Below are 19,672 nucleotides of genomic sequence, written 5' to 3' on the forward strand. Positions count from 1 at the left end.
CTTTCTGTTTCCTGTCTCAGTTTATTGAACTTGTTTTTCTGCACATGATTTCCCCTCTTTTCCTGCATTAGTCATCCTTGTGAAGGTTTGTTCTCTTTGCTTCGGGCAGCTCATTTAAAGAAAGGCTATAGAAATGGATTTCTCCTTCAGTTTTATGGCTCACTTTGCAGTCTGACCGTCATTCTCTCGCATCCCATAGACTTTCTTCAAGAAAGGCGTCTGTGGTTTTCAGTGTGTTGATATTCTCTCTCCAAGTTTTTTCTCTTTGATTCTTTCACCATCATTTGGTTTCCTTTGTCAGTTTTCTTTCTTTAGATTTTCATATCTTCCTTGTTTGTTTCAACGTTTCAATTCTCCAGTCCTTGCAGAGAGGTACGCATTGTCTAGTGCTTTGGCCATGGTGAAGAAATCCCTTCAAAAATTATGGTAGAAGACCTGTTTCCACCACATGATGTCACGTCCACTCGCTTCAGTTAAGGCTAGCAAATATAGTCACTTGTTACTAGCGGTCTACTGTGGGAAGAAGAAAAGGTCCGAGAGTGGTACTCAAGTTTCTATCTCTACAACACTCAAACTCAGGTTTTCACCATTGTCAATCCATAAACCAGTCAACTTGAATGAAAAAGCAGAGCCACGAGAAGGAGAAATCACTCAGAACAGTGGAGAAACTCGCCCACCGAAGGCTTCTATAGATCTTGTCACAGGGGGCCAGCTCGAGGTTTACCATTATAAGCCGAATTCTTTGTCTATCCAAACAGTGATACCATTTCTTACTGGGGTTTAACATGTTTTCGTGTTGTAGGTCCATGTGCTGGAAAGCCCTAAAAGAGTTGAACTCAAACAGACATTGGAAGCATTAGAACCAGATATAGTTTATTTTCTAGGTGAACGCATTTCTGGAACTGAAGACATAGGCCCTCTTGAGCTTAAAGATTTTAACATATCCACTGCGGAGGATTTAGTGAGTCTTTTTGGAGAACGACTACCGCAGTTGGTAAGTATTTTGCTTCACAAGCATACCTTGTATCAATCCTAAGATGATGGTTGGGTTTGTACAATAGACTTGAATAAATGCTTTGCTTGTTGTGCATTTCTGTTGTTTTCATTATTCATCTATACAGCTCTTGAATCCATGAGGGAAACAAGCATCACATTCTAGTTATGTCTCACTTGATGTTGCTAACTTTAAAGTTTATTAACGCAATTCACCCACTCAAATGCGATCTTCTATGTGCTGTAGGTGTGTCTAGAGGTCAACGGGGCAGGAAAATTTGGCGATGCTTTGCACAACAAGGTATCCCACTAGATTCATGTTATGACTTTGATTAAGTTGACAAGGTTCACTATGGACTCATTGAATTGTTCTACAAACTTGCACTAGGGTGTACCCTATGTTATTTTTTGGAAGGGAGCACTTACAGCATTGTGGGCAACTCATTTTCGTCAGGCCCTTGTTTCAGTCTTAAAAAGGTATGTGTCTGATTTCCATTATTTATCACATGAATGTTTTTTAATGTTTTCTCTCGTGGCTGGAAATTATAAGCAATCTCTAACCTAGAAAAAACTAATAGCCCTTTCAGTCAGATATGGAGTGCTTGCCAGCTTGCAATTGCATCTTTCCGATTCTATTATGGCACTTGGAAGCTTCAAGGCTCTGCAGATGGTCCATCAAAAACTGTCGCTCCTGTTCTTCTAGGTGATGCACCAGAAATTCTCTTAGAAACTCCCAGGATCAAGGATTCCTTTGAAGCAGATGGCTCTCCAAGTATGCTCCTAAAAATCCAAGTATATGACGAGGAGATAGATTTGCCTCTACTTATTACAGCTGACACACATGGACAGGTATGTTAGATGATTTAGAAACCTTTAAAAATCTCTTATTGAGTGTGCCAGGGATACATAGCATTATTTTATGTTTCTACTTTCCTTGTGTGCTCATGTCTTGCAAGGTAATGTAAGGAACACGTATCTTTGGAAATTTGATGCTGCTTTTGGATTCTGTCGTTCTGATTAAATATCTGTCAATTTCAGGACAATTCTATTTTTGGTCCATTGGAGGATGGTTTGAATGCTCTTCTCTTCATGGAAGTAAGTAATAACCTGAAGAATTTATTTGAATTGTGAGAGAAATGCATTTTGAAGACTGGCAGAGTAAGTTTTAATTTGTGGATGATGTTTGTGTTCTATTATGGATATCTCAGGTCATAGGCATGCGGCTTCTTCATCGCGTGAGGTAACTCCATTTGTGATGCTCTATGCATATTTTCATAAATGTGATGGATACAGCCGAATGCTATATTCGTGCATGGCTACTTTTTGCTATAGTTCAGCTTCAGGCCATGACTAGGGCATGCATTGCTATATTACAAACCTTGACATCATCCTCTTAATAACATGCATCGTTTTGAGCCAATCAGCCGACCATGCTCAGATGAGCTCATATTTCACCATCAAGAATTGACTAGTAAAAGGGTGGATATCATTCATTGTAATTTGGTTTAGTCAAGCATATACAAACCTTGACATCATCCTCTTAATAACATGCATCGTTTTGAGCCAATCAGCTGATCATGCTCAGATGAGCTCAAATTTCACCATCAAGAATTGACTAGTAAAAGGGTGAATATCATTCATTGTAATTTGGTTTAATCAAGCATATACATTAATTATTCCTCTAATTGGGTTTCTTTTTATTCTAGTGTATATATTAGGTCCAGGTGTGTGTGACAGACAGTATTGTGATTATAACACTAGATGCCTCACTCGTATGTCTTCATTTTTTTATTGCTCTATGCCATTTAGTAAGCCGTAGTGAAGAATGTGAACTACAAAAAGTTATGAATATGCATATAGTCACAAAGTATCCGTTCGGTGGAGACTGTATTTTGGGAGCCTCCTGAGTTATGTTTCCTATAATTTGCACTGCTTAAGAGACTCTGGAAGAAATATGGTGCAGCCTTGTTTTTTTATTCGATGAAAAAAGTGACTAACTGCTTGGTTTTTCCCTTCTCCCTGGATGTTAGTGCAACTTCAGCACCGTCAAATATGCCACCCCCAGCTCGAGGGGTCGTAACTATGCGCTGTGATCTTTGCACTTCTTCATCTGCTCGAATTTCTCTTCTGGTGGCTGGAAATGCTCAGACTTGCTTGGATGATCAGGTTAGCAATAGAATTGTTTTCAGGAGTACCAAAATCTTCTTTTTTGCAAAGGTGCAAACTGATAGCTGCTCAGCAGTATATACATTATGCTTTGCTAAAAGAAATTTTTATGAAGGGATTATTAATTCTGCACTTTCTTAATAGTTGCTAGAGTATTCTATAAAGAAGGAACTGCTGGGGAACACCAAATTCGTATCTTCGTCAATGACGAATGGAAAAAGTTCAGTTGCAGATGTGAGAAAATCTGCATCTGTTGCCTGTGGTGCAAGTGTAATGGAGGCTAGGTTTAGGAGCACAACTTGGGCAGTGCAGGTTAGGATGGATGCTTTGAAGTTTCCTCATGCAATACTTCCAATCCCTACATTTTGTTTATCTGTCTTATTATGATTGTTTGTGACAGGTACTGCGGCAGCTTGCTCCTGAGATCTCTTTTCGAAGCCTGGTTGCATTGGGAATCGCTGGTGTCCAGGGTTTCCCTGTGGCATCTTTCCAGAAAGAGGATGCTGACAGGTTTCTTGCTTTGAGGCCATCCTCATCCCGAGGAACTGAGCTTGAAAGAAACAAAAATGCTACTTATGTGTCACATATACCATCTTGGTTGTCACCTGTGGTTCCAAGCAGGAAAAGGCAAAGGATAGATAGTTATGGGAGTTTCTGCCACAAATCCACTTGTGATGAAGATTCTGTATCTTCTGATGTTGGGAAAGATGTTTCAATTTCTGAAACACCTGAGAGACCTCGGGCGCCTAAGTACAACTATATTGCTGCAATGAAGCCAGTGCCTCATGTACATCAGAACCGAGATATGCCATATGCTGGAGCCGTCTTAGCTGGGGCCCACAACACGTGGAGCATGAAAATCAGCTTACCTAATGGTACAAGTGGAAGGATTCCTCGGCTAAATGCAAGTACAGGAGCCCACAATTCAACAAATTCAGGGATGCCCATCAGCAATAGAGGTCAAAGTATTAGAGTCCCCTCTCCTGCTCAGATGCTTTCTTTAAACCCTGTCCCTATGAAAAAGCATGCCTGCAATCGCCGACCTATGCACGAATGCTCCGAAGTGAGTTTCATATTCCAGTGGTGTATGCCAAGTGCTTTGTATTGCAATATCACAAATTTTCAGTTCATTTTCCTAGCTGTATGTTTCACATTTGTTTCTGGTATGAAACAGGAGGAATTCAAAAAAGACATTATGCAGTTTCTCATTTCACGTGGACATGGTCGCCTTGTTCCATCTACAGATGTGGAAACATTTCCAGATGCTGTGTTGAATGGGAAAAGGCTTGATGTATACAATTTATACAAAGAGGTGTATGTTTGTAATTTTTGTAAGGTTTGCTGTATGAAGTTCAGTTTCTGTTATTATGTACAAAGCTGCTGATGGGTTCTCATCATCAGGTGGTCTCAAGAGGAGGTTTTCATGTTGGAAATGGCATAAATTGGAAGGGCCAAGTTTTCTCAAAAATGCGAAACCATACCATACTGAATAAAATGACGGTAATATTGATGGCCACTTCTGAAACATTTGTTATAGATTGGTTTACACAGATAGCTAGATAAATTGATCTCCCCACCCCTTTCAAAATTTGTTTCTCCTTCTGGTATTTGTTTTTTATAAATTGTCATTGGGCTTGGATGATCTCAAAATTGCTCTCCACAAGAAAAAAAAAAACACTGGTTATTTTTGGCTACCTGAGGACTTTTTATATGATTATTTTTGGCCCTATGGGTAATATGTTACCTCCGAGGACGATAGCAAATTCTATATATCAATCAATCTATCCATCTATATGTGCATATATGTGTGTATACTCAGTTATTGGCACATTGATAGATTAAGACTTCAATTTTGTTTTATGAAAGTTCTATGACTTTATCTTATTCATGCTAAATAGAGATGCATTTTCCTTTATGTAACCTCTGAAGGGTGTTGGGAATACATTGAAGAAACACTATGAAACATACCTATTGGAGTATGAATTGGCACATGATGATGTGGATGGCGAATGTTGTATCCTGTGCCACAGGTAATACATAATTTGCATGAGAAAATGCTATATTTTCTATGTTGCGAATGATTTCTAACATATAATACATTTCCAGTAGCACAGCTGGTGATTGGGTAAATTGTGGCATTTGTGGAGAGTGGGCACATTATGGCTGCGATAAACGAAATGGATTGGGTGCGTTTAAGGTAATATTGGCCCCTCTATTGTGAAGTAGCTCCATATCTTTGCCAATAAATTATTTCGGGTACATATAAGCTTGATTACATGTAAGGAATATTATGCATGATAACAAGGAATTTTTTTTAAGTGGTTGATATGTACTCCCTCATGTTCTGATGCCTGCCTTATCCATAATGAATTGAAATCTATTATAATATGGCATCAGATTGATTGATATCAACCGTTGTATTATGAAGTAGCTCACTAATTTTCTCTGGTATCATATAAGCTCTGTTATATATAAGGAATATTAGGCATGGCCATAGGGAAACGTTTTCAAGCATTTGATTTATACTCCGTCACAGTCATAGTATTCTGATGAATCATAATCTATAATGGATGAAATTTATTATCATATGGCAGCATTGATGTTAGAACAAGTTTCACATGGTTATATGAGCATGCGTGCTACATAGATGGGGTCATGAACTGCTTGAAGATTATAGAAAGCATTTATTCATAATCATACAGAGACCAGAAGCAGACTTGTTGGTATCTATAGCTGGACTCAAAATTTCATCTCATTTGTACTCATTTTCATTCCTGTCGGATGTCATGACTCCTGTTATTTGTTCCCTCCACCCTCCCTTACCATTCAAGACATAAGCGCATACCACATGTATATATATACATTTTTAGGAATATTTTATTCCTGCAGATGATGATTATAGACTATAGTAGGACATCTGCATAACACATTTTAGCTATACAGAGATGTGTTAAGATATCTTCATCTAGATAATGAGGTTATAGCAAAGTCATTCCAAGCGTGATACTTTGCAGGCAAAACAGTCTTGAGCACTCATTTTTGTGTGAGGTGCGACACCCCTATGAGTAGTACTATGAGGGACACACAATGTCCTGTGCATCATCTTGTTATTACTTTTGTTTGTATCCTACATCCATCCCTACATGGTTGCAACTCATTCTACATCTTCATAGAGGATTGTAAAAGATCCTCTCCTTCATTTGTACAACTATTCCTTGGATCTCTCAGTCATAATACTGTCCAATGTCTTGAGGTTTTAAATGAAAGTTATTCTTGCATATATTCTTGATAATTTTGTTTTCAACCAAAAATTAGAATATGAAAAGCTGGGAGTAATGATAAATTCACTTGCAGATAATAATTAATTTTGTGTTTAGTCTAAAATGTGTCTCTTTCTGCTTCAACTGTAGGAGTATGCTAAAACGGATGGTCTCGAATATATATGCCCAAAGTGCAGTGTTTCAAATGGCCGAAATGCCTCTGGGAGGAAGAAATCAAAACTGCCAGCTAATGGATATTCTCGCCAACAGAATCCAACATGAAATTCAGTGAAGCGTGATGGCAAACTCACCTCACTCTGAAGAACAGACAAAACTTTCTCAGGTCAAAGCAATCGTTCTTACCACATCTTTACTCACTGATGCAAAGTACAGGAGAAAGGACACTGATGGGGGTCCTGACTAGTTAGATCAACACGATGTCAGTCATTCTTGGAGATTGTCTACTGTTTCCACAAAATTTCGCTGTTCTTTGAGGTGATCACAAACTCCCTTTTTTGTACATTGATCCTACCTTCGCTTATTGAAGTCATTGATGTAAGTAGTGCTGATTAGAAGTGTGGGTACCTCATTAACCAATTCTGTTTCAGAGGGAAGCAGCATGAACCAAGGAGAGTCTCTGCTTCCCTATTATGTATTGTTATATGGCTACACAACAAAGATATAACAGAAATCAGGAATGAATTTCTCCTTGATAATTCAATTGTTCTTTTTTCTATTGCTGGAGGATTAATAAATAGAGCAAACATATATGAGTATGGAGAAAAGGAGGATTCAAAAAGAATTGCCGAACCAATGGATAACCTTTCCTAATGAGTAGCATCAAGTCAAGTCTTTATAAGCCTGTAAGATCAACATTACTCATCCAATGTGCATGATACAAATTCAAAGTGCTGCACAATGTTCACATGACAATGTTGTTGCATCAAATGCTGAACGATTTGTGTAAGTGATAGTAACACTATCTTTTCCTTCATTGGGACATTTGTGGGATGTTTTGAGGATGTATAATGAATGGGGTCACTTCTGAGCTCATGGGCTTTCTGAAGTGCTATTATTAAATTAAAGTATAAATGATTGATTGTAGAAGAACCTGTTGATGTTTTGCCGCTGTTATTATGGAATTAAAGTAAAAACTATTTAAAGTTGAATGAAACATGATATCCAAGATGGGTTAAAGTTTTGGAATTTCGTAGATATCGGATTGTGCATAAATGCAGACACAATATTATTAAGATCTGTATCTGATGAAAAATCGAAGTATTATTGAAGCTTGGTGTGACCCATCCTATATTATTATAACTTCAAATTGAACATGGGTTGAGTTCGAAGTGCTTGTAAATGCAATTGATTTGATCATATGCAATTTGAATTTTCTACCATTATTCAACTGCGCAGAAGCAACTAATGAAAGCAAGTTAAATGATGTCTAGAAAAGGCAATTCATCAAGTCTCAATGTGAAAGCCAAGACCAAACAATTCAATAATGAGAAGCAATAACTGAAAGAATGTACATCTCATGCAAAACTTCATATTCCTTGTTTGAACCATGCAAACAGATCGTAGCAAAAGAAGTAGATCTGCAACATAATTGCACTAGTCATTATTAGACAATAGCTAATTTCATGAAAGCTCTCAACACAAACCAGATTTGACAAATTTTAATTGCTTTTGGCCTAAGGTCACTTTATTCACTAAGCTTGAGAGGGGGTATAGGATTAAGAGTTAGAAAACCAAGATTGTTTTCTAATTAATGGTAAGAAATAGTTAGAACTTAGGGGCATGTTGAGATACCAAATTCACACTTTGTGGGTGAACGCACTTCATTGGCGAACGTGTTCTAATATTCAGACTTATGACAAGTATAAGAGGAGATATTTTTTTATTGAATGTATGTGATGGATACTTTATGATAATCCGCTGACTCTCTTATCATGACAAAAAGTTTTGGATTGTATTTGAAGTACATATAGTATGTTCTATATCAACCAAGGCCCCCTTGTGTATTTGTTGTTGATGTATAGTTGATCTAGTGTTTCTTTATGATGATTGTTTTGACTCTGCTTAGTATAGTTAATTGTCTTTGGTACCTTTTTGTATTATCAATCTTGTTACCTACACACATGTATCCTCTTAATTAGCTTGGTTGTGTTACCTAATGATTCTCAATAGAATTACTTCTCTAATTCCTTATAGATGATATATACATGTTCCTTGTTCTCGTAGCATAGATAGAATAACAATGACCTTACAACGAAGGTAATACAAGGTCATTGTTCCCATAACATCAATTGAAGAAAAATGACCTTACAACTAAGGTATACATGTTCCTTGTTCCCATACAAAGAGTAGAAGAACATAATGGTCCATTCAGGAAACATGCATGAAGCAAAATGCCTAGAGGAGTAAATGTTTGTGAATCGTGATATTTTGGGCAACATAACAGTTAAGGAAATGGTATTGCCCAGATGGATTTTAACCTTATGGAAAGGACATACATCATCCTTTATAGCAAAAGACATTATTATTGTTTATAATTGGTTGTTGATTTACTGAACACTAAGAAGATAATCTTGTAAGTAAGTCAAAATAACTTCTTTTGGGAAGAATTAGTTGCCATGTGGAATTTTTTCCGTGACTCATTTTAAAGTAGGGCCAAGGCCCAACACTTCTCAATTGGATGAAATTTGGGGTATCAATTCAATAGAAAACATATAATATTTTGGGGTACTTTTAAGGCACAAACCGACATCAAAATTCTTATGATTCCTCGAAAACATTTTTGATATTTTGGTGACCTTTTAAGCACATCGTTATCCATGTGGTGTTATATATATATTACAATTCTAGTGTGGCTCCTTTTTTTACCTTATATTGAGGTTTTCCACAGGTAACATTAGTTGTCACTTAGATTAAAACATGAGAAAGCGCAACTTCTCTAAGATCATGCACGATGTGTACAATAAAGGAAGTATTATTACATATGTCAGGGTTTTGTCTTACGCATATAAATTCTTGAGTAGACCCAAATAACTCATGCTTAATGAATCCAAATCGTTTGTACTCACAAATGCTCCAATTGTGCTTTTTCTGTAAAATCGCATTTCTTCAACCACATCAAGGTTGGAAAACCTAATTTCGACATCCACATGATTAGGCTATGACCTATGGTTAACAAAACTAGACGCCAAAAGCAATCGATGTTGTTATGAACTTGGTCATATAAAATTCGCGCATAGTACAAAAAAAAAGAAAATGGGGCAACAAAAGCAGTATAGGTCATATCAAAGTTGATCACATAAATGTCATGCCAAAACATTTAGGACTAAACTTATCTTTCTCCATAATGAAACCATGAATGTGAATTTGTAATTATGGTAGATACATTTAGTTTCATCATAGTCTTGGATGTTTAACTAAGTGTTGATACTTCAATTAAACAACTCAAATTTATGTAATGTGTGGTTATGTTCTATCAATGGAAGTTTGTTATCGATTCATGGCCCCTTTAGTTCTTGCATTTATGAACTTTTGTTTGTTTGACAACATACAACCATCATAATGCACAAACAATAAGATAAAAGACAATTCATCAATCATTATCCTAACAAGGTTAGGATTCGAGTAGGCGACATCCAGAATGTGAAACCATCATAGAGCATTATATGTTATATGTAAGCTTATCATGAGTCCTTTTTTCGTTGGTTGACGTGAATCACTATCACTACTTATATAAAGGAATCAATTATGTGAAGCAAACTCAATCCTCGAGAAAAACCTTCTTTCTAATGCAAAATCTTTTATATGAGAGCAAACAAACAGAAAATGGCACATTGTCAGAAGGAAATGGGTCGTTCAAAAAATGCCTTTTATTTCATCTTTGTATCCTTGCGTTTGTGACAAATACTTATACGGGCTAACTTTTGAAGGCATACGATTGTGAAATGACTTGAATTGAAAACTTTGAAGCTATATCTCTAATAATAAAGAGAGCTCACATCAAATAATTTGGCCACTTGTTTAGGGACAAAGTGTTGGTCAGGTAGTTTGCTTTGGTGTTTTTGTGTGATGAGTAAGTGTTGGGTTTTTGCTATTGGAAATAGTGAGGATTTTGAACTGACTCACTCCCACATAAATGTATTCAAGTTCTTGTTTTCGCAAACAAATTGCTCCATCTCACTTTCAAACATGCAAGCATAATCATTACGTCCAAGAGGAATCCCTTTTTATGGCAAGTGGCATAGAAACAAATTCATTCAACTAAACAATTTTGTTAAGTCATAGTGCCTAGTGCCCAAAGCACAAAGTGTGCATGGTGGTTGGAGAAACAAGTGGAGTTGGATACTATGGAATATACGGATTGCATGAAAATGACGCATATGCATAATGTATATTGCAAAACGACATAAATAAGTAGGCATAACGTGCCAATATAAATGGAAGTTGGTACATCATACTAATAGAAAGCATGTGGTTAGGTGCGGGATCTACCTTTTGTAGACAAATGCACAAAAACTAAATGTTATGTATCAAGGGGGAGTTATCTCACATTGCCTTTTGGATTTTACAAGGCATAAAACGCCATACTCGTATGTGCTTCCCCTCACATTGTTGACATCAATCATAAATGTTTATTGTGCATTTACTGGAATATATGAAATGAGCTTGCAGTGCAATCTTACACATAAAACAAAATGAATACAGTTATATAACACAATAGCTATTTCTAATACATGTCGCAAGTTGCGCTTTAAGTACATAAACATTTAATGGTATACATAATATAATGAGATAGGCCCACACCTCCCTCTCGTGTATGAGGTAATCTCAATTATACACTTGGTGGTTTTTATAATATCGAAACTACCCTCGGTCAAACCACTGAAAGACTAAGGGATGCTCTCGACTTTAATAAAACGGAACTAGCAGTTGCACCATTCACCTTTATTCTTCTCTTTCTACCGAGTTCTGTAATTAATAAGATGGCCCACCATCTTTGTCTTTTTTGGAAAGGGGCAGTTTTGACATTATGAAAATTACTAGAAGTATAGTCAAAATTACCCCCATATATGTGGGAAGGGTATTCACGATATTTTCGTCGTTTTAAATGACAGAGTGAACATATATATCAAAGATATCAAGTATCTTACTTTGGGCATCTTTCAATTGTAGCCTTTCCCATAAAGCAATGCATATAATTGGTGTCATTTAATTCCTCATCTAAAGTGAGAACAACACATGCGAGGAGGAAAATGAGCAATGTGTACAAGGAATAGCAATTTTGAGCATTATATTACACCCGTAACATGATAGGGAGACTCCAATAGATCGTAATTGATATTATGTCTATGCTTGATTAGAAATGTAACTTGATTGTGTCAAGAAAATGCCATGCTAGATATTTGACCACACCCTCAAGCTTCTTTCATTTAATAAGGACTTCTAGAAAGGGACCCGACAAATGCACGAAATAATGAGCAACCTAGACATAAACTCTGAAATTTGAAGTAAAGGCCCATAATAATGCACATTGAAGATGGCCACTCTTATGTAAAGATTATAGCATATTATAACAAGTTGTTGGCACTTTTTTTAATGGGGTTCTTGTCTCTATGAGGTTGGTTTCCTTATTGTCATTTTAGTCTCATGAGCTTATTTGGGTGGTACAATTCCCACATTTTCCTCATAGAGTTGAGCAATCTATGAGCTTGTCTTGTATAGTGTTCACCATCATGAGCTTTCCTCGTTCCCCGAAATGTTTCATCATCACGAGATTGCTCAAAACCTCTTTTAGTGTTCACCATCATGAGCTTGTCGAAGGCAACACACGTCTTTGTTACGAAAATGTCGAACACTATAGAGTGTTTTGTCGGCAAAGGTTGTGTTCATAGTAGCTAGAGATGCTAGTGGTTAGCATGGGGATGGAACATCATGAGCTTTTTGGTTTATGAAAGTGAGTGCTTCCTTTTGCGTATTCATCTTTTTTCCACGTTTTATACCATCGCGAGCGTATTATTTGCGAGAGCCATGTGACATTTTAGAAGGAACATCACAAGCCTGTGCTCGTGGTATCGATCTATCAGCTTCACGTGCGGCCCGTGAAAAGAGCAAGAGGCATCATCGTGCGGGCCGCACGCTATGGCAATGTGAAGCTATGGAAAGAGCCCTAAACCCCTAAACCCTAAACCCTAGGTGTAGTTATAGTAGGGAGACAGGCATTTTGAGAAACCGATGAGAGCCAATCGGTGCCAATCGGCACTACAATGGGAGGTCTACATATATGGCCAACATGTTCTTTTTGTTTTTTTGTCTATGGTCGGGTGGGCATATATGCTTGGATGGGCGGATGGAGTCTAGGAACGACGCCCACGAGGGGTCGCACGCGAACTCTTGTGGACATGCACACAAAACGTAGAAGGATTATGCATGTGGATAAGAAAGGGATCGATACATACAATACATAATATACTCAAATGAATTGGCAAACATTCTCTTTCTACGAATTCAAGCGAATGCGTATGTTATCAAAACATTCTTATGTTTTACCATTAATACACATTTTACCTTAATTTTCTTACCTTAAAATATAATTTACCTTATAATAAATAATGAATACAAAAGTATGGTATTTACATGCCATACTTTCAGGTTGTTTAACATTCTCGAATGCGAATGCACGTATGGTACGTATAGTTCATACTATGGATACATACATGAGACTATAATATGAACCATACATACCATACGTGTTTCAATCATTCGCGTACGAAAAACAGCCTCAAAGGAATGATAAATACCATACTTTTGGATTAACTATTTATTATGAGGTAAATAAGCCTAAAACATGGAAAAAAACATTAAAAAAATTGGGAAAAAAACAAAAACAAAAGAATGTTTGAATAACATTCGCATTCGGTTTCCAACGTAGGAAAACGAATGTTATGCTAGACGAAGACGAATTTTACGTACTATGCATGAGAGAGGGAGAAAGAGGGGGGGACAAAAGCGAGGAGATTGGGGCTGCATGTGTGAAACCGATTAGGGCTAATGACCCCACTAATCAACTGCTAATCAAGCTTTACCTCTTAATTAGATTAATTAAGTGCCACGCTTCTCTGTCCATCGTCTCCTCCTTGCCTGCGTCTGCGTCTGCGTTTCCGTTTCTGCCATATCTGTCTGTGCCTGCGCCTGCGCCTGCGTATCTCTGTAGCACGAACGATCGACGTAGAATGGAAGAAGGAACGGGAGAATGGTAGCTAGCAGAAGAGCTCGCGTGCTCTCAGAAGATAGGGCCTCAGGAACCCCGGAATCGGAGGGATTGCTGAAGAGGGAGATCGGTCGGAAGGATTCGCTTCACGAATCGTGAAGGAATCGTCCCGGTCGAGATTACTGGAAGCAGAAGAATTTTGTCGAAGAAGCAGAAACGAAGAGAAGGAATTAGACCCGGAAGGCAGGATTGAAGAGGTGGACGGATTGGAGCTGGGAAGGAATGAAAAATTAGGAGAATTTGACGAAGAAAAAGAAGAAGAAGCAGACGACGATGAAGATGACGAATGCAGATGAGGTTTGGAGTTAGAAGCAGAAGGAGTAAAAGCAGAGGAACGAGGCGGGAATGAAGAATTCGAAACACGAGAGAGGAAGAAGAAGAAGAATTGATCAAAAGCTGAAGCAGCAGGAGTGATAATTATAGCTTATACTGCATTACATAATTAATCCGTGCAATTAACCAGTGCTGCAGCATCATGAGGCGATCACTTAACTTAAACAAACTGTCTGATTATTAAGAGGAATTTCTTATCTTTCATCTCCTACACTGAATGAACTGATCTGATCTTCGTTCAAACATTAATGGCAAGTTCCCAAGAAATTCCAACGATCGGAAGAACTCATGTGAGCGGGAGCTCTTGGAAGTCTATGTTCTTCTTCTTTTATCCATGTCTTTTTCTTTTTTATTGTAACTCCAGTCCTTCTTTAACCTGAAATTCCGTACGTAGCAGCTCGCTAATTTTCTTTACTGTTGAATAGCCATGGTTTCTTCGATCATAAGCATCTGAATTCCATACCAGTTTTGGCGTCGTTTTGAAGTTTCATCCTTTTTCGTAATCCTCCTGCAAATCTAGTTGCCAAACCTTTCCCTTTCTTCTGTCCGAATTATCTATCTGCTATTTTCTGAACTAAGTTCTGACATGAGCCATCACCAGATTATAATCCGTACAATATATTCTTAAAAAAAAAAGCATACATCTCTTGCCGACATTGATGAATGCTTCTTATACTACGTTTATGTTTTCATCTTTGATTCTGCAGTTATAATCGCATTCGATCCTTTAATTCTGAAGTCTGATAAAAATCTACCTACAGTAGTGGATTTCGCTTTGCAATCAAGATAAGCTATTATATACAACTTGCAAACGAGCTCTTTCTGTGCTGATAATGGCGGAATCAAAGATGGATCAGTATGAGCCCCTGGAACAGGTTGGGAGAGGTGCGTTCGGAAATGCCATTCTTGTGACCCATAAACTCGAGCGGAGAAAGTAAGTCGTGATCCAGTTCTCATTTTAAAATGTATTGTTATGAGAATTAGCACATTCTGGAAGTAACTCAGTACATACAGATGTGGATTCTTTTCATTTGCTTATTACAAGTGAGATGCTCTTACCGATTTTGCATATAATTAGGCAGGGAAAAATGTGCCTGTTAGGGTTTCTGTTTAGTGTGTCTTTTTTTCTTGATTTTGCACAGAAGTCTGGGAAAATATCTTTTAGGGTTTCTGTTTAGCCTTTTCTTTTCCTCAGTTCTGCATAATAGTCAGGAAACGTGTCTGCTAGGTTTTCTGATTAGCCTATGCTTTCTTTCTATCTATTTTGTATCTTAGCAAAGGAACCTGTCTAGAGTTTCTGTTTAACCTAATAAATAAATAATCTGTAGCATCTTGCATATTTGGCTATTCTGTTGTTTTTCACATGTTTCTATTCGCAAAGGTATGTGCTGAAGAAAATCCGATTAGCTCGCCAAACAGATCGAAATCGTCGCTCTGCACACCAGGAGGTCCCATTTCTCTGTGAGATAACTTAATACAGGCTATATTATTTTCGATTCCTCATGATTAAGCAGCATACCATGCAGATGGAACTAATTGCCAAATTACAACATCCTTATATCGTTGAGTACAAGGACTCTTGGGTAGAGAAGGTAAGAGACACTGTTTTCTGGCTTGGTGGGCAAAACTCCATCTTGTAAGAGTAAGCCTAGGTTACTACTTGAACTCATTATTTACCTATTATTCTCTTTTGTAGGGCTGCTATATTTGCATTGTAACAGGATTTTGTGAAGGAGGGGATTTGTAAGTTCAATTCATCAATTTGGTCTTCATGAGTAACATGTAGCATAATGGTTTCTAGTTGTATTTATTTGATCGTAATGAAATGCAGAGCTGAGGCTATTCGCAAATCCAATGGCGTTTTGTTTACAGAAGAGGTAAATTTATGTTGATATTCTGCCAAAGCAAGAGTGTAAGCTGCAATTCTCATAAAGATATGGGAAATGATGAATGCAAATCGCACAGCTGAAACAATGTGGTGTATATGCTTTATTCATCAGACTTTTAATAGCATCATCATTTTGCAATGTATACAGAAAATATGTAAATGGTTCGCACAACTACTATTGGCGTTAAACTACTTACACTCGAACCACATCATGCATCGAGATCTCAAGGTGCACTATCTTCTCAGGAACAATGTGACTGTATAGATTATATCACATTCAACATATCCGGATCCAAAGGTTCCAGGAAAAAAATCTGTATTAATGAGTACATAAGTTTGATTGAGCTCCATTTGGTTTCTATAAAACTCTGTGCTCACAGTTTTTGTAGTATCATATTAGTAACATTATTTTTAACATTGCAGCATTATTCTAGCAACTCTTGCCCTATTATTACACACCCTGAGAGTAGTGTAGAAGCATGTGTTTTTTTGTTTAGGTTGGAATCGAATATGATTTTTTCTGAGCTCAGTGATGAATGGAAATTTGAGACTGGATCCTATACAAGCTTGACATTTCTTTCTGATATAGGCTACTATTATCCCATCTCTCTGTATGCCCTTGAGATAAAAAAATGTCAGATATGGCGATATCTTCACTTCAGGTGATTGATGTTATGACGAGTAATTTATTTGGAATTAGACTTCCGATTATGGAGGTTATGCATTAGCTAGGTCCTCAATGTTATTTGTAACACTGATACTAGAATTTCCTATTTCAAATGATGCTCCATGCACTCGTGAGAATGTCTATATGTGGCTCTGTCTAGAGTATCTGCAACTGTGTCATTTTAGTACATGTAATTCTTGAATATTTGTGTCACCATTGATCGCTTCTACAAATACCCTTGATGTTCTAATGAGAATGTTTATAGATGTGTCACAGTTGCTTTACTACGAAAGAATTTGTAGACAATGCCTCCTTTTCTTTATGAATCAGTAGAAAATGGTCTTTGTGTCTATTGTTGTGTAACTGAAATGAGTTTTATACTTGCATTTTATCAGTGCTCCAATATATTCCTTACCAAGGATCAAGACGTCAAACTAGGTAAACAAAGCTGCTAACTGCTGTTATGCTTGGAAATGATTCCCATGTCATGCTTATGATTAAAAGGTAATTTGCACAGGTGACTTTGGTTTAGCGAAATTACTGAAGGATGATGATTTGACATCTTCGGTAAGATGTCTGAAGCCTTGGTAACATATGTATTGTTATGTCCTCTCAGAGAATATGTTTTCATGATTTCATTTTTTGCGTCAAAGGTTGTGGGAACACCAAATTATATGTGTCCAGAGTTGCTTGCAGACATTCCTTATGGTTTCAAGTCAGACATTTGGTCATTGGGTATCTCCATTTTCGATTTGTGATATGTTGCTGCCATTTAGATCATGGAATGTATTATGTGAAAACCTTTTGATATTGTGCAGGATGTTGCATGTTTGAAATGTGTGCTCATAAGCCTCCATTCAAAGCATTTGTAAGTGTACGAATTTCTTCCTTTCACACGTAACTCTATTACCATTTAAATAAGTGCATCTGTTCTCATAGATTGGAATCTCACAGGATATGGCTGGGCTCATTACCAAAATCAATAGATCAACAATTGCTTCTCTACCTAATTGTTACTCCGTTGCTCTGTAAGCATCTCATTGACCTCCTCATTCCTTTATTTCGAGTCTATATCCAATGTATAACAATGCATATTCACTTGGCTCACAGCAAAGGTCTCATCAAGCTCATGCTTAGAAAAAACCCAGAGCACAGGCCGACGGTAAGTTTAATCTTGGTGGTGTTTGCTTTGTAAATGTTCAACTTATATATGTACATGTTCCTCACCAATAGATATTGCATGATTTGAAACAGGCTGCTGAGCTCCTGAATAATCCGTATCTACAGCCTTACATTACACAAGCAAGGAAGTGTGTGGATTCTTCTCCACGACCTTCCCCCAATATGCATATCAAGAAGCGGTACTCTAACAGATCACAGACTAGATCTCAGAGCCCTGGTGCTAGGCAATCGCGTTGTGAAAGCAAGGATTTTAATAAGATGAGCCCAAAAGGCACTCCAATAATTTCGAAAGCAATAAATGGAGTAAGAAAAACCACAAAAAATGGAATCTATCAAGGAGATGCTTTACCTATTCTTAACACTAGACCCCATCAAGATATCTCCAGATGCAAACAAAATCTTCTGGTTAAAAATGGCTCAGATTCGGATGACTTCGAAGTCAATGTATCTAATTGGGAAAATGAGATAAGTCCAGAGAAGCATTCTACCATCATTTTGGAAAGGGAGAGATCAGAGGTAGAGAACATTCCAATAAAAAGCTCTCTTTTCAAAGTACATGCAGATCTATCAGAAACAGAAATTAATTGGGATAATGATAATAACAATCGTCCCATGAATTCTGATAAGATTTCTGTATCTGTGCTTGAACAGTGTGATGATTATCCAGTATTTGTCAGAAGAGAACCAAATATGTCCATTCAACCATCACTGTTTGTCTCTAGCTTACCAGAAATAGAAAAACCGGGAACATTTGGGAAAAGTCTTGGTAGTATTGAACAGATTGGGAATTCAGATGAACGAAATACCACAGAATCCCAGCTTGCACGATACAGCTTTGATCCGAAAAGCTTGTTGTCTCCTGGTAATTATTCTACCCAGACTGTAAGTGATCCTAAAAGCATGTTCACCAACTTGTCCCCATGTAAAATGAAGGATATAGAGCCAATAGAAACCTTTAATGGCTGTATACCTGTAAGTCGATCTGATTTGGATGATGAGGTACAAGTGATGGTCAAGTTGGATACAAGTATTGAGAAAGTATCCAAGATCAGCAATAGTGTAGAAATGGAAAAAATCTTTGAATCCGAAGATTCTACTGTTAGCTCACACGAAATGCTTGCATCTGATAAAAGACAGAAAGAAGGATCAGCCATTCACATGTGCTCTGAGTCACATGATGTGAGTGCCAATCATCCACAGTTATACGTGAGAAACATATGTGGGAATGATGTTACTCATTTGCAACAACAATCTTTATATCCTGCGGAAGGAGTACAAGAAACTCACAGGGTTTCCACTGTGGCGACAAATACGATCAATGGTCACTATTCACAGTTTGAAGCAAATAATTCAGACACTGCTACTTGCACTGACAGTAGATTAATACACAATGTTATGGAATGTAAGACCAAGATGCAAGATAAGGATATCATCATCCAAGTAAATGAGAAAGAGTCTAAAAATAATGAACAAGCTATGCAGGATTATATTGCTGTGACATCGGAACCTGAAATTCGACAGGATTATCAGAATGGTGAGCAGGGACTAAGCTTTATGGATGAAGTAGTAGAACAACAAAATGCATTATGTGAGATCACAGAGAAAGAGAATGACATCTGGTACAAGGAGCGTGCTGAGGCATTGGAAGGACTTCTTGAAGTGTGTGCACAAATGTTACATCAGCAACGTCTGTCTGAGCTTGGCATTGTCCTCCAGCCCTTCAGTGTAGAAAGATCAAATGTGTCATCTAGGGAGACTGCTATATGGATAACAAAAAGCTTGGCATCTGTCATGCAAGAACAAAGGAAGCATTGATTCCCAATCCAGCATCCAAATTTGTTTTTAAAAAACTGGGAATTCTATCTTTCTTAACATATTAATTTTTTGGCCTTGCAAAA

The 19,672-nt window shown here is 37.4% G+C and overlaps 2 protein-coding genes across 5 annotated transcripts; both read left to right on the top strand.

Annotated features, from left to right (window-relative positions):
- Positions 1 to 351: 351 nt before the first annotated feature.
- LOC147854381 (AT-rich interactive domain-containing protein 4-like) lies at positions 352 to 7,157 on the top strand. 2 transcript variants are annotated; one of them, XM_087330943.1, is made up of 15 exons: positions 352 to 718; positions 803 to 994; positions 1,241 to 1,294; positions 1,382 to 1,470; positions 1,572 to 1,842; positions 2,032 to 2,088; positions 2,202 to 2,233; positions 3,024 to 3,159; positions 3,304 to 3,471; positions 3,560 to 4,222; positions 4,334 to 4,471; positions 4,561 to 4,659; positions 5,089 to 5,189; positions 5,266 to 5,356; positions 6,570 to 7,157. In XM_087330943.1, exons 1-15 carry the CDS (start codon positions 449 to 451, stop codon positions 6,699 to 6,701), a joined length of 2,493 nt encoding a protein of 830 aa, XP_087187069.1. In that variant the 5' UTR covers positions 352 to 448; the 3' UTR covers positions 6,702 to 7,157. The 2 variants fall into 2 exon arrangements, with proteins under 2 accessions (XP_087187069.1, XP_087187070.1); XM_087330944.1 differs by having other exon boundaries at positions 1,581 to 1,842.
- Positions 7,158 to 14,317: 7,160 nt separating this feature from the next.
- LOC147854382 (serine/threonine-protein kinase Nek5-like) lies at positions 14,318 to 19,672 on the top strand. Of its 3 annotated transcripts, none has more exons than XM_087331771.1 (13): positions 14,318 to 14,971; positions 15,419 to 15,485; positions 15,564 to 15,629; positions 15,734 to 15,780; positions 15,869 to 15,914; positions 16,074 to 16,154; positions 16,988 to 17,030; positions 17,110 to 17,159; positions 17,246 to 17,327; positions 17,411 to 17,460; positions 17,532 to 17,620; positions 17,703 to 17,754; positions 17,847 to 19,672. In XM_087331771.1, exons 1-13 carry the CDS (start codon positions 14,871 to 14,873, stop codon positions 19,587 to 19,589), a joined length of 2,517 nt encoding a protein of 838 aa, XP_087187897.1. In that variant the 5' UTR covers positions 14,318 to 14,870; the 3' UTR covers positions 19,590 to 19,672. The 3 variants fall into 3 exon arrangements, with proteins under 3 accessions (XP_087187897.1, XP_087187898.1, XP_087187899.1); XM_087331772.1 differs by having other exon boundaries at positions 14,319 to 14,971; positions 17,411 to 17,466; positions 17,547 to 17,620; XM_087331773.1 differs by having other exon boundaries at positions 14,321 to 14,971; positions 17,547 to 17,620.

The sequence above is a fragment of the Azolla caroliniana genome, unplaced genomic scaffold (assembly GCF_043228905.1).
Source record: "Azolla caroliniana isolate FFs.n. ecotype wild unplaced genomic scaffold, voAzoCaro1.0.p SCAF_15, whole genome shotgun sequence".
Lineage (NCBI taxonomy): Eukaryota > Viridiplantae > Streptophyta > Polypodiopsida > Salviniales > Salviniaceae > Azolla > Azolla caroliniana.